Raw genomic sequence first — 14,491 nt, forward strand, 5'->3', positions numbered from 1 at the left:
CTGGGCACCTCTTGTGGCCAGGTGGGCTTCGTGGGACTGTGCCCCGCCGGGAGGCTGGGACGTGCACTCCCCGGCTGAGCCGCACACCCGTTCGCCACCGCGGGCGGCTGGGGCGCCTTCTGCTCCTCTAGAAGAGGTGCCTCATCCCCAAGCCCCCCGGCTCCACAAGGGTCAGCTCCTCTTAAATGATGGTGTGTGATATCTGACTTTGAATTCCCAGATAGGGGTACTGATCCTTGCACTGGGAATGTATATTCAAGGTATTCATTTTTTTACTCTTTTGTGAGCCATATACACACACATCTAGTGTTGGTATTTGTGGTTCATGATTTATCCCATAATGTTTTTAAGGAATAAAAAACAGATCCCTCCAGTTAGGTTATAATTTGAATTGCAGAAGTCCTGCTCAGTTTGGGGAAAGGCAGCAGAACATAAGCCAGGCTGGCAGGCACGCTCCCGGGTGGGCAGGCTGGCTCTGCAGGCAGCGGCGGGCTCGCACCTGGCCGGGGGAGCGTGGCTGGGGTGAGCCAGTGAGGGTCTTCACGGGCCTGGGGCCAGCGAGCCTTTCCCCAGCTCCAGGGAGTCAGTGGAAGGCCGTGGGGAGAGAGGTCTGAGGCGGCTGGGGCTGGGGCTGGGGACCCCTCTCTGCCCGTCAAGGACGTAGGGCGAGGGATGGCCGGAGTGGACACGGTGGACAAGTTCACCAAGGGTGTGCTGTGGGGTGAAGCCACAGACCACAGGAAGCCCCAGCGTGGTCTTCACAGCCACAGCGACAGCATCACGCCTCAGTGGGGCCGTGGGCGCCTGTGGGACTGCGCTCCCAGTCCTGGCACGAGCACAGATCACCTGAATAAGGAGGGAGAGGTGAAGCAGCAAGTGCCGTGTGCGAAGCCTCTGGCCGTGCACAGCTTTTCTCAGGCGCACAGCTGTGCATGGCAGGGCTGGCCTCGCCTGCCGGTCCGGGACAGGACGGCCACGGGCCGGGCTTTGTTGCCCTCTGGTGCTCTGAGCACCTGGGAGTTGTGTTAAGCAGTGGCTTGTGGCTTTAGCACAGGCCATTACCCCAGCCAGGTTTGCCTTGTCTCCTGCCGTCCACCTGGGGGGACAGGGGGTCGGCACCTCAAACATGCCTGCACATGGCCAGCCTCAGTCAATGACTTTCCTCCTGAAGGAGGCTGAGAAGATGGCTCCCTTGTCACAAAGACAGGCAAGAGCAAGGAATTGACCACATTTGTTTGGAAAATCACGGCCTCCAGGCCCAGCTGAACTGCCAGCCTGAGCTCTCTGCTGGGGTCAGGCACCTCCCCTGTGCCAAGGGTGAGGAAGATGCGCCAGACTTGCATGGTGCCTCTGGAGTCCCCGAGACCCCCGCCACGTGGCCCCTGCCCCACCCCTGCCAGGTGCCGGCCTGGCTGTAGTGCCAGGTCATCCTGTGAACAGGGGCCATCGTCACTGGCACAGACGGGGACAGCTCGCAGTGAGGGCCGCGCCCGACGCCCAGCTCTGCCTGAGTCTGCCCTCTGTGTTTCAGGACGTGCACCACGGGAACGGGACGCAGCAGGCTTTCTATAGCGACCCCAGCGTCCTGTACGTGTCGCTGCACCGCTACGACGACGGGAACTTCTTCCCCGGCAGCGGGGCCCCTGACGAGGTGTGTGGGGCTCCTGCGTGGCCTGGGAGCGAGGGCCGGCCGGGCACCACCGCGGGCCACTCCGCACAGTCCACTTGGGACAGAAGCAGGGCCCGAAGGCTCGCTCACACCCAGACAGTGATCTCAGTCGGACATCCGCCTGGATCCCACCGCGTGTGTGTGTGCACACGCCTGTGCTTTGCCTGAAGCGCACATGGGAGGCCAGATGTCGTTTCTGGTCGTCATCTAGGCAAACTTAAGTGTCTGCGCTCGTGTGAGCGTGCGGCCCGGCTTCCTGCAGGCAAGGCCAGGCCACGGTGCGGCGGGAGTGGGCTCCGGGCTGGCACACCCAGGCGGGTCCTCCGTCCTCCTCACCCAGGCGGGCACCCCGTCCTCCGTCCTCTTCACCCGGGCGGGCACCCCCTCCTCCGTCCTCTTCACCTGTCCTGGTCGGCAGGCCGAGGCTGCTTTGCGGTGCCCCATGTCCCCCGCAGAGCCTGCCTCCCTGTGAACAGGGGTCCCCACAGTGGGGGTCCCCCCAGGACAGAGGCTTCCTCTGCCTCCGGGACTTGCTTCTCGAAAGGAAGTGGGAAATGATAGAATTGTCTTCATTTTCGCCCAGAGAGACCCCCGTCTGATTTCCCCATGTGGCGTAGGGCACCGTATGCACTGGCAGGTCCTGGGCAGTGTTACTGGGGGGCACTGTGCCCCCTATGGCTGAGGGAAGAGGGTCGTTCCCGCCAGTGCAGGGTGCGTGAGCACCCGCCGTGTCCCGTGGAAACGCTCCGTGTTGGTGGCAGCACCAGGGCCGCGGGTGGCCAGCTTCGCACACATTTAATGACAGCACGTGCCAGGAGCCCATGACACCCTGGCCCTCCCTGTGGGGGCCGCCCCCATCAGTTGTCCCCGTCACAGAGGTCCCATTTGAGGGTCTGTGACATGCGCTTCTCTCATTCTGCCCACAGGTGGGCACAGGGCCAGGCGTGGGCTTCAACGTCAACATGGCTTTCACCGGTGGCCTCAACCCCCCCATGGGAGACACTGAGTACCTGGCGGCCTTCAGGTGAGTCCTCAGGCTTCTCGTCCCTGTGACACCGGCCGCTCTTCCTTGGTGAGTCCGTTCTGGGTGACCCAGGAGGATGCCACAGAGGTCAGCGTCTCTGAGACCTCGTCCCCAGGCGAGCGGGGCTGCCTCAGCTCATTCCTCAGGGTCAGAGGTGGAATCTTTGGACGTCTTCTTACCTGGTCTTAGGATGCCTTTCTGTGCGTTAAAAAAAATCAGGTCCATATGGGATCCAGACAGGAAGAAAGTGGCAGAGACGAGGGCTGGGTTTTGTGCAGAGTGTTGTGTTGATGGAAAACGAAGGCACAAGTCTGAAAGATTCCGTCGTCCCCGATTGTTCCTCTGCAGACCCCTTGCAAGATGCTGCGAAATGGAAACAGCTATTTCCCTTTATTTACACGTAGAACTGCGGCCCCTTCACAGCTCTGCCTCCGCCGACCCAGGCCCTTTAGAACATAGCTGCAGGGTGATTGTTTTTAAAAACGCGGTTGTTTTTGTCATCAAGTGGCAATTTCTACTTTGATCTAGGCCAGATTGAATAATTCCTGCAACCAAAGCTGGACGGCTTCTCGGTGCAGGTTCTCACTGCGCGGTGGTTTGGAAGTGGCTACTCCACCGCTGGGGGGTGAGGTAGGCCCCACGGCAGCCGCAACCAGGTACAGCCCCCGGGCCCGAGGCACAGGGCCGTGTCAGCAAGGCCGAGGACAGACCTCAGTCTGTCAGGAATCACGGTCCGGGCCGGATGACGAGAGCCCCTGCAATTTCCAGGGTGTTTTTCTCTCTGCCTCCATGGTGGTGGTCTGGTGATTGTACATATGAAGCACATATGTGCAAGCATGTAAGAGTGATGTGTGTGTCTCTTTGTGGACGTGTGTGCACGTGTCTGTGGGCAAGCACATTTCTGCAGTGTGTGTGTGTGCGTGTGTCTGGACCCATGCACACGTCTGGGCAGGTGTGTGTGTACATGCCTGTGTGCACATCTGTGGGGATGTGAGCGTGTGTATGTGTGCACGTGTATGCGTGTGTCTCTGTGTCTCTGTGGGGCTGAGAGTGTGCACGTTTCTGGCGAGCCCTGCACAAGGACACATCTGTAAGAGTTTTGATGTAGACTCTGCCACGTGCTCTGAGGACCCTGAGTCAGTCACGTGACCCCCGTCGGCATCTACTCGCTCATTTTGAAACAGGGTCCCAACCTCCCCTTGGGAAGGTGGTTGGGGTCTGGGGATGCAAAGCGCTTGCCCGGCAGGTGTGGGTCCCCCTCGCCAGCTAACCGGTGGTCCGCAGGTCCCCCTCCCCAGCTAACCAGTAGTCTGTAGGACAGAACGGACCCATCTGAGAACCGGAGCCGATGTGTGTCCGGAGTGAATCAGCTGGCAGCAGCCCACACTGATTCTCCCCGAACTACCGTCCCTCTGATCTCGCTGGTTTGATTTTGATGATTCTTCCTGCTCTTGATCAGATAAAATGTAATTCTGAAAATTGCCCTGTGCAATTTAGGGGAGAAGGACTTCCTCAAACTCATACATCCTAAAACTTGCCAATGTGAACTCTGAACCTGTGAAATGGGGGCTGTCCCTGTCTGTCCCTAACACACAGCCCACTGGGGTCACCCTGCGGTCTCCCCACGAGGACCAGTCAGCTTTCTGCCTGAGTGGACGCTGGCACTGCCCACAAGACCCAGGGCCTGCGTGGCAGATCCTGGTCCAGAGGAGGAGGCAGGACGTGCTGAGCCTGACGGGCACAAAATAGCGGTTCCCTCTTCTTTCAGGTCGGCACATCCAGGCAGTTCTGGCTGGGCTGGCCCTGCCCTATGGGCGTTTCTTGGCTATGCCTTTAGTTCCCTGATTCCGGTGAAAAATCTGCCCTCCAGTGTCCCTGCAGCTGGCAGGCCTAGCCCTGGCTGGGCAGGTGGCCGGTGTCTGCCCTCGAGGCTCCTCCCAGACCCCAGGGCTGCCGCAGCCTCGGGGTCGAACCGTCTGTCTGAGTTGCTCTCCCCCCGTCCGCTTTCATCCTCTGCCAAGTGTGTGCATGATAATCCTTATCAAGTGAACTTTTTAAAGCTTAAATAGCCTCTTTGAAAAGGAAAATTGTTTCAGGGTTTTTTTTATTGATTGTGATGTAAAATAGCACTTTGAAGTTCACAATTTACGGCTCCCTGGGCATCGCTGATGGGAAGAGGGGTAGGAATTCATCCCCCTTCTGCTGGCCTCTCCTGGTTTGGGGGGCCCCTGGGACAGTGCATGCCTTGTTACCCAGCCCCTGCCGGCCAGGGTGCGTTTTCAGGGGATCAAGCACAGGATGGAGCAGAGATAAGAAAATTGCCCCTAATGAAAGCCAGAAGCAGCGGCACGTTCTCCTCGGGCTCAGAGAGCTGAAGGAGAAGAGGGGACCTAATTCAAACCAGTCCAGGGGCCAGACGAGCTTTGAAGTTGGCTGGGTGGAGGGGGGCTGGGGGGGCTGGGCGGAGGGGGGAGCTACGTGGAGGGGGGCTGGGCAGAGGGGGGTGGGCAGGGGGAGCTGGGAGACACGATGCGCTGGCTGAACCCCTCCCTTCCCCACACTCTGGCCGGGAGCAGCCCTGCCTGTCAGCACCGATGGACGAGAAATTGGGCTCATGTTTACTCATGATTTAGAGTTAAATGTCATTCCATAAAGTTTATCCAAGATGCGAACACAAGTGGATATTCTAAAGGGAAGACTTTCGTCTCTTCGTGGACTGACAGTGGCCGCCAGGTGGGCAGCTGGGCAGCTCCGTCCCACTGTTCTGCCTGTGAGTGAGGCCCGGAGCCCAGGCCCCGTGAGCTTGTTTCTTCCGTAGGACGCGGCGGTGCTTTTTGTAGACAGCTGTTTTAGGGCTGCACTACAGTGTGCCCAGGTGTATTGTTTTGGCCGTCCGGGAGTGGCACTGACTGCATTCACGATGCTGTGTCCCACGCCTGAGGGAGGGAGGGCTTCGATCCAAACCACTAACCGGCTTTTCTGGAGACCACTGTGTCCCTGTCGGGCATCCAAACATTTTCCTGTGTATAATCTGAGGACATTCTACACTTTCAGAGCTAAAGGCTCAGGGTAGGGAAACCCCATGTTCAGCCAGGCTTCCCTGGCACCTGCTGGCCCTGCGAGACATGAGCAGGTGATGGAGCCCAGCGCCCACCCTGGAGGCAGCGGGGGACTGAGGACAGGCCCTGGGTGGCGCAGTGGGACCTGGAGGGGCTGTGTCTCAGGAGCCAGTGTGGCACGGGGCCGAGAGGGAGCGGAGCCTGGGTGCACCCACCTGGCCGCGTGCGGGGCGTTTGGCCTCAGTCCCACGGCGCGGCCCGTCCAGCGGCTCTGACTGGTGAGCAAAGCGTCCTGGCCACCCCTGCATGCGGGGTGGCCTGTGTCTCGGCAGCTTAGGGCTCGGTCCCAGGACGGAGCGGCCCAGGCTGGGGCTCCACACACCAAGCCTGGACACTGGGGCTCTCTCAGTACGAACTTCACTCACCAGTGATTTTGACGGGACTCGTTTTTGGAAGGGGGATTAGAAATCGAATAGCTCAGCAGTTCTTCAAAGCAGAGAACCAGAGCCCGCCGCACGCACTCGCTTCAGAGCGGCCACTGAAGTGCTTTGGGAACCACACGGTGTCTGTGTGAAACGTCTGCGGTTTTCAGTGAAAAACGTCTTGGTTTACAAATCCATGCCAAAGGCACGGCAGAAACTGTGTTATTCTGCCTGGAGAAAAAGCTCACGTGAGAAGAGGTTCGTTGAAGTAACAAGAAGCTGGTCTCCCCGGAGTGACACAGTCAAAGGCAGAGAGGTGGCCCCCGGGTCCTGCCGCTTCTGGGTGGGGCTGCTGCGGAAGCGCCAGGACCGTGGTCACAGTGGACATGGAGCCCGGGTGCCCGTGGGTGCGGTGACACAGGTGTGGGCCCGAGTGCCAGGGCGAGCTCCGTCAGGTGAAGGTCAAAGGGCCTCTCCGTCCCGTGGCATTCCCGCCACCTCCCCACTGAAGCTCCTCAGCACCCAGCCGCGGTGAGACAGCCACCACCTGCCCCGGGGCACGCACCGACACAGACACTTCGCTTCGCGTTTGCCAAGGCTGCCGTAGCTCTGTGGCCATCCCAGTGGGCACAAGGAAAGCTGTCCACGACTGGGGCTCATGTGGAAGGACGTCGTCAAAGTTGTGTGGGAGGATCAGGAGCACAGGTTGGCAAACCACAGCCCAGGGGCCAAAGCCCACTGCCTGTTTCTTAACAAAATGGTACCAGCACACAGGGACGCCCTCGTGTTGGCGTGTCACCAGCAGTGGTTTTACTCAAGGGTGGGGTCAAGAGGCCCCGGCAGACTGTTGCTCACAGGCTCAGGTACCGCCTGTCCTGCCGTGGCAGGAGAGTTTGCCTGCCGGGTGGCTTCAGGACACAGATCCTGTGTCCTTTGGAAGCACTTTCTTCAGCTGTCACAGAGGCAGTTCCAGAGGAAGTTGTGTGACCTGGATACGTCCTCAGAAGAAAGAAAAGCCCAAAGCAGCAGAGTGCTCAAAAGCCACCCCGGGTCCTCTGCGACTTCCCGTTTTGAGGTCCAGAGTGAGTTTCTGGCCGGCAGGGCGCCTCGGTGTGAATGTGGTGCTTGCCTTGGTGCCGTGTTCTGGGCACCGTCATGAGCAGACTGAAGCCACGTGGTCCTGCCATGTTTCCGGGCACGTGCTCTTCTCTGCTGTCCACGCTGTCTCGGGGAGGCCTTCCAGCCGCGGTGCATGTTCTAGAATCGGGCTGGGCCTTCCCGCCGCCTGGGCATCGTCGGCAGGACTCGTCCCCACCAATCCTGCAGGGAATGGCAGCAAGATCGTCACCCTGTGTTTAGCCGTCTGTCACTTATGCCACTGTCAAAATTCTTCAATGGAATTGCAACGCACAGCAGTTCCTAAAAGGGGTCACATTTAATTTTGAGCATTTTTGTTTCTTTTGGCCAAAGGTGATACATTTGCTCATGTCTGTGGGGAATTTCATTGTCCTATTACAGACTGAACGAGGCAAGGTTTTCAGGGACAGGCCTGCCGCCCCTCAGCCGCCGTGTTTCTGGGAGCTCCCCAATGGCGGGATGCGTTCAGGACGCCCCCGTGTGAGGGGCCCCTGGGGATCCCTGCCAAGGGCAGTGAGCCGCAGACGGTTCATGTGTGTGCGAGCATGTGCAGGCAGAGGCTGCAGGGACACGGAGCAGCCACTTGGTACACGGCAGGTGTGGGTGAATAGACGTCGGTGGTGGTGAGACCATGAAACGTGGCCTTGTCCAGCAACGGGGCAGAGAGGAGCCCAGCAGGGTTGCGGTGTGTGAGAAAACCGGGCCACCGGGCGTCCTGCTCCGCCTTGCTCGGCCTGTGGCAGAGCCGGGAGCCGTGAGACCACCTCGCTCCCTGGGTCACCACTGTCCCCAGGAAAGGGGGTCGTGGGTCACCCAACTTGCCCGCAGAGGGGGTGAGGGAGACCCCCAGCTCACACGACACAGGGACCCGCCTGATTTCCTGGTGTGGTGACAACATGGAGCACGTATTTACAGCATGTGCTGATGTCATTGTAGGTTGTAGCCTGGTATGTTTTTCCACTTTTCAGATAGACTATGTTCCTGTTTCCCTGATACACCTTAACCACAAACTTCTCAATGTTTATATTTTCTGGTTGGTGCTCTTGAATTTGTCATCGGTTTTCCTTTGACGATCTTAAGTGTGTGTCGTTACTTTTCACTTTACCTTCAGGCGTGTGCGTGTCATGTCAGGGCGTGTGCATGTCGTGTCAGGGCCCCGGGGGGTGAGGAAGCACCTGGGCTCCCAGGCAGGGCTGGCAGGGCAGCCACACGCTGGGCTGAGATGCACCTTGTGCCTCGGAGGGCAGGGGACGGCTCAGCACAGTGGCCATGCAAGCCAGAGAGAGGGTGGCAGGAGGACCTGGCCAGGGAGGACGGGGGCAGAGGAGGCAGGGGCAGATTCGGGGAGGGAGTAGGGCTGGGGGTGGGGGGGACAGGGGGTGGGGCAGGGCTGGGAGGATGGGGGAGGAGAGGACAGCAGTGGGGGTGGGCAGGGCTGGGAGGGCTGCTGACAGGACAGGCCGCTGGCTGCGCCCCCAGGGAATGCAGCTGGTGCTGTGGGGGCTCCACGTCTCCCCTAAAACACACCAAGGGCAGCGCACTGATAACTGGGCTCTAGTGCCTGTGTCGGGGCCTGCAGGTTTGGACCTTAAAGGCATCCGTAAAAGCAGCCGTGGTGCATTTGCACTGATTTCCTTCTCATCAGTGTGAGCCTCGGTTCCAGCCGGCCGTGTGCAGCCTCCAGCGGCCGACTGGGCTGGAGCCCCGGAGTGTCAGTGCCTGTCGGGCCCCCCCCCCCCCCCCCCCCCCGTGGCCGTGCCCTCCGCTGGTGCAGTGACACCTTCTCCTGCCCTTGCAGAGCTGTGGTCATGCCGATCGCCAGCGAGTTCGCCCCGGACGTGGTGCTGGTGTCATCAGGCTTCGACGCTGTGGAGGGCCACCCCACGCCTCTCGGGGGCTACCACCTCTCTGCCAAGTGTGAGTGTCGGCCCCTGGCGGGGAGCTGTCACCCCCACACTGTGCTTCTGCTCGTGTTTGTGGACGCTTGTGTTCCGTGTGTCGGGTCTCCCATCTCGTAACCAGAGAAGGACAGTCACCTTTCCATTCCTTACCGGATGGTGACGGTGGTAGCCACCGGCCGTCTCGATCCCCAGGGGCACGAGCAGCAGGAAGCTGCGGACCAGAGGCCTTGGGTGCTTTTTGCCCACGAGAGAGGGTCCCCTGGCGCACGAGCCTCCCTCCTCGGGGTGCCGATGCCCAGGTGGTGCAGCCCCTCCAGGGCAGGGTGTCCCCCCGCTGTGCACACGCTCCATGCTGCTCCAGCTCTGCGACAGCAGCCTGTGCTGAAGGGGACGAGCAGCCCTTAGGACCCTGGAGAGACAGGCAGCCGGTAGCACGTTGGCTTCGGAGTTGGAGGAGGGAGCCCGGGACACACACAGGTGCTGGTGAAGGTTTGCGGCCGGCAGAGGCCGAGCCTTTAGCACGGGGAGGACCGACAGCAGCATGGCCCAGCGGTGGCTGCGCCTTTTCCTTCTGCTCTGCTGTGGCAGCTCACAGGGAAAGACCCCCTGGCATCAGCACTTCGGGTCGGTCACATAGAGGACTGGCTGCCCCCTCACCCACCCAGCCACGGCTGCCCAGTGGTGCCCCCCAAGGATCCTGGGATCCTCCTGCACCCTGAACATCCCTGGGCCCCTCAAATTCCTCGAGGCCCTGGGTCCAGCAAGCTGCCCCGTCCCACATCAGCGTTGGTGGCCTCACATAGGGTGTGGGCTTCCCCAGGAAACTGAGGGGCCTTCGGGTGGCCGTGCTCCAGCGCAAGTCCTCTCAGTCCACCTGGTGCTGGGCAGTGGGGCCTAGTGGCCAGCGAGGTGACCAGGCAGGGGGCAGAGAGCCCCTCTCTGTGCGATGCCCCACCATGCCCGGCCCCGGGCACCACCACAGCTGAGCCTGAGCTTCTTCACTTAGTCATCACGGCCTCAAAGCCAAAGTCGCTGTTGGCATGAAATGGAAAAGGACCGAGGGTTCCAGAAGTTATGGCCTTTCCAGCACCCAGCAGCTGCTGGGGACCACAGCCTGCGTCAGGCTCAGTCTGTGACAGCCAGCCCTGGCGGGGCCACTAGTCAGCAGCGAGTGGTTCCCGGCTCTATGAGGGACGCGGGGACACACACAGAGATCAGATGACCACAGCCCAGTGGGCTCTGGGGCGGGCCCTGGCCACGCTCTGGCGGCCGTGCCCCTTTGGGGACTGGAGGGCAGGTGGCATGTGGCCTCTAGGTGGGGCCCGGCTGCCCTCGTTCCCCCAAACCAGAGCTGCTGTGTTATAAAGTGGGAGCCCTGAAACCATAGTTCATACTCTCAGACCAAAAAGGGAGCCCCAGAGCGAGATTCCTCAGTGAGTTCGTGAAACTGGCCTCTGTCACCCGTCGTGGTGCCCCAGAGGGTCTGTTGTGACGGGCTGTGTTTCTGGGACGCCTGACCCGCTGCCCACCCACCCTCCTCTCTCCCGCTCCCGCTGCAGGTTTCGGGTACCTGACGAAGCAGCTGATGGCGCTGGCCGGCGGCCGCGTGGTCCTGGCCCTCGAGGGCGGCCACGACCTGACCGCCATCTGCGACGCCTCCGAAGCGTGCGTCTCCGCTTTGCTGGGGAACGAGGTACACAGAGCCCAGAGCCGCGCAGAGCACTCGGCGTTGGGGGCTCGGGGCCGTGGCCCAGCCTCCCCGGCGCCCAAAACCACGAGGGCGAGTTGGTCTTCCTGCCCGTGTGGACGCTTTCCCACCTCCGCCCGTAGGGCCGTCGGGAATTCGGCAGAACTCTGTGGTGACGGCCTCCTCTCTTGGAGGAGGTCCAGGGCCCTGCTTCGAGGGTGTTTAGTTTCATTTCCCGTCACGTGTGGGTCACGTCAAGAACATCAGTCCCGAAAAGTTCGGTTTCTTACTCTCTTACCGCCCTCTGTGGACAGGCGGTCTCTCTGGGGAGCTCTCGGGTGGGTTTGGGACGTCAGGGGGCACGCGGCCCAGCCAGGGGCTGGGGTGGGGCCTGAGCGCCCGTCTGCTGTGCTGGGCCCATGGCGGGCTCTGCGCCGTGTCCCTGCCCACGCTGCGGGACAGAGTCCAGGGACGCTGTGGCCTGGACAGAGAGAAGGAACCGTCAAGGGCAGGGAGCAGAAAGTGCCACTGGGAGAGCCCAGCACTGGCTGAGCGGGGGTGCCATGATCACGTCCCTCCCAGGGAGCGTCTCAAGTGTGTGACACAAAGCTGAGGGGCACTTTCCACCTTGAGTTTCCGGAACAGGCTCTTTCCGGAGCCTTCCACACCCTTGGCTGTGGGTCTGCGCCCGTCCCTGCTCCGCGGCGGGGTCCTCGCGGCGGCTGCGCCTGGTTCCTTCTGGGGAGTTCGGTGCAGGTTGTAGGGATGATGAGCCGGCCCGTGCCTGGGAGAGCTTGAGGGCCACGTGGCCAGATCACTCGGCCACCAAAGGGGCATCAGGGAGGGGCCGAGGCTCCAGGCACATCCCCCCCCTTGCCAAGGGGACACGGGGTCCACACCTGGAGGTGGCACGTGACTCCACCTCCCCTCCCCGGCCTGTCAGATGAGACTCAAGGGCTCTCTCGGCAGAGGAGTGACCTGGCTGCTCCGGGATGTGTCCTGGTGCTTGGTGGTTTACGGGAAACCTGCGTTTCTGCCCCTGTCGGCCCCGGGAAAGGGAGGTGACGTTGAGGCAGCAGCGGGCTCTGGTCTCCCCTGGCCACAGCATCCTGGGAGAGCGAGCATGTGACGCCGCACACCTGCCGCGCTCGGCCTCCCAGTGCCAGGCAGCATATCTGACAAGGGTCTTCCAGGGAGGTGGCCGGGGCCTTGAGGCAGGTGCTTGTGGGAACATGTTATATGTGGCTGCATCCAGCCAGGTTCTGTGGGACAAGTGACAGAAAGGTCTTCAGTGAAGTGACGCAGGGCTCTGACCTGTTGCCGCTTCTGGTCAGCGTTATTCACCGGGACCTTCCTGACCTAACAGGGCAGGCACTGAGGACAGAGGAGGAGGCCCACGGCTGTGCCCCGTCAGGCCGCAGGGTGGCAGAGGTGACAAGGCAGCATCCTGGGGGCCAGCATGAGGGGCGAGAGTGACACGAGCTCTCTGTGTGTCCCCCGCGAGGGGGCCCAGTGAGAAGGACGGCCGTGGCATCCCTGCCCTGCGGCCACTCCCGGGAGGACAGTGGTGAGTGAGCGTGTCCCAGGCCAGCAGCAGGCGAGGTGAGCAGGAGCACAGGCTCACGGGACCCTGTGTGTGTCACGCCCACACGGGCTTCGCTGGGCAAGCTCGGGGCACCGGGGCAGCATCTGGCCTGGGTGTGTGCGTGGCGTCCTGCAGGCCCTGGGCTCGTGCCTGCGGGTCACAGTGCAAGCCGGCGGCCAGCCAGGGTGGACGGGGACAGCAGGGGATGGCTGTTCCCTCCCAACAGGCTTTGCTGGTCCAGACGATGCTGGTTTTCATGTAAATCACAAGAGATCAAAGCCCCGAGGCTCCCCTGTGACTGGCAGGCGGCTGGTGACATACCAGCTGCTGTTCAAAGTGTCCAAAACACTGTCCCCAGCCTCTCTTCACACGATGGTCTCGCCCCCTTTCCGCTGTGGCTAAAAGGCAGTGACGTGCGCACGCAACCCGCGCTGCAGCCGTGTGGTTCTCACAGCGAGTTATTTCAAAGTGACAACAGAGAACTCAGCTTTCAACTCGGCCTTTCCCTGCTTCCTGATGGGTCTGCGCTTCTAACAAGAAAATGTTCTTTTACTCAAGCACATCAAAAAGCAGGAAGCACGAGCTTTAGCAAGGTCTCTTTAAAAATCTCTTTAATGCGTGGGAGTTGGACTGAGCCCCGTTCCCTGCCCGCGGCCTTTGATGCAGGTTGATATACGGGGTGCCAGGTGACGAGGCTGCACATGCCGGGCCGCCAGCTGTGGTGGCAGCAGCCTCAGGGACCTGCACTGGGCTGGGGCTGAGTTACGGGGTGTCCCTGCTGCCCCCCGAGCAGCCAGCGCTGCTCCCAGCCCCCATTTTATTTCATAGTTTCAATTTTCAGTTATCTGCAACTGTTGGTGACAATCAATAGTGAAAAGTCACCTAAAGGTGTTGCCCGCTGCCGATTAGACAGGCCACGGAGTCTGGCGCTATCAACACGCTTTACAGGCAGCCCGGCTAACCGCGACCCACTGGCCAGAGCAGCGTTGGTCAGGTTTGTCCACAATAAAGTCGCCCTTTGACGTCTTTCCACAAGAGGCCCCTTGGCCCCTGGAAGGCCCCTGAGCACCCAGCACCCAGCGTCAGGGTGGGTGTGAGGCTCCGCCTCCCGGGGGGGACACGTTCATTGTTTGAAACTCTCCTCTAAGAATGGCGTGTCTCCTCACCCCAGTTATGCGTAGACATGTGACCCCCGGGTACTTAACCTTGTACTTCTGACCATAATCGTTACTATTTATTTCATTGCTCAGCTTGTCCCCACTCTGGCCAGGGGGTGATTTGTCACATCAGCCCTGTGTGCCCTTGGACACCCCCTCCCTTGTCCTGTGGGGACCCAGGCTGCTCTCGTGTTGTCCCTGCCTTGGCTGTTGGCAGGGGCCGCATCTCAGGGAGCCCCGCGTCCTGTTACCGGACAGCGTGTTGGAAACCGTGTCGCCCTCCTGACCAGGTTCCTGCCGGCTCATGTCCATGTTTTGTGGGGTTTCTGACTGGGAGCGTGTGCTTCTTGGGACGTAACTGGCAGCGCCCGTCTACAGCCTGGTCTGGGGACACGGGCCTCACCAGAGGACGCGCGGATGCTTCTGCATGGTGCCCTGGCCACGGCGAGCCCACAGCTGTGAACAGCAGCTGGCCACTGGCAGTGTCTAGAGCCAGCCAGAGTCTCAGGGTGACTTTGTCTTTTAACTGCTACCCCGAGCCAAAGCCACAGCTAGAACTGCCCTTCCGTTTGTCTCTGTGTGAAAGGGGTCGTTCTGTGTGTCTGCTCTCCTCGCTGGCCCCTTCCTGAGAGTGGCTGCCCAGCCCGGCCTGCGCGGCCGGCGTCTGTCCCGGACTGCTGGGGCCTCCCAGGTCGGGCCCCGCCTGTTCTGGACTCCGGCATATTTCCCGGGGTTTGTAGGCTTTTTCAGTTACTTAGGCCATTCTACAGTGTCGTTGTGTTTATGATCTATTTCAATCAAACGTCGTAATCTGTGCTGCAGACGATCTGGGTATCCTGTTCCCCGTGAT

General features: G+C 60.9%; 1 protein-coding gene across 15 annotated transcripts in view; it reads left to right on the forward strand.

Annotated features, from left to right (window-relative positions):
- The window catches only part of HDAC4 (histone deacetylase 4), a 256,229-nt gene that overhangs the window by 234,675 nt on the left and 7,063 nt on the right, over nucleotides 1-14,491 (forward strand). For 14 of the 15 annotated variants that reach the window (XM_045558639.1, XM_045558643.1, XM_045558642.1 and 11 more), the window contains 4 exons: nucleotides 1,532-1,651; nucleotides 2,596-2,693; nucleotides 9,110-9,228; nucleotides 10,772-10,905. In XM_045558639.1, the coding sequence (XP_045414595.1) occupies nucleotides 1,532-1,651; nucleotides 2,596-2,693; nucleotides 9,110-9,228; nucleotides 10,772-10,905 (471 nt within the window). The remainder of the gene's footprint in view (nucleotides 1-1,531; nucleotides 1,652-2,595; nucleotides 2,694-9,109; nucleotides 9,229-10,771; nucleotides 10,906-14,491) is intronic. The other variant, XM_045558649.1, reaches the window with a different exon arrangement.

This window comes from Lemur catta, chromosome 8, assembly GCF_020740605.2.
Source record: "Lemur catta isolate mLemCat1 chromosome 8, mLemCat1.pri, whole genome shotgun sequence".
In the NCBI taxonomy this organism is placed as follows: domain Eukaryota; kingdom Metazoa; phylum Chordata; class Mammalia; order Primates; family Lemuridae; genus Lemur; species Lemur catta.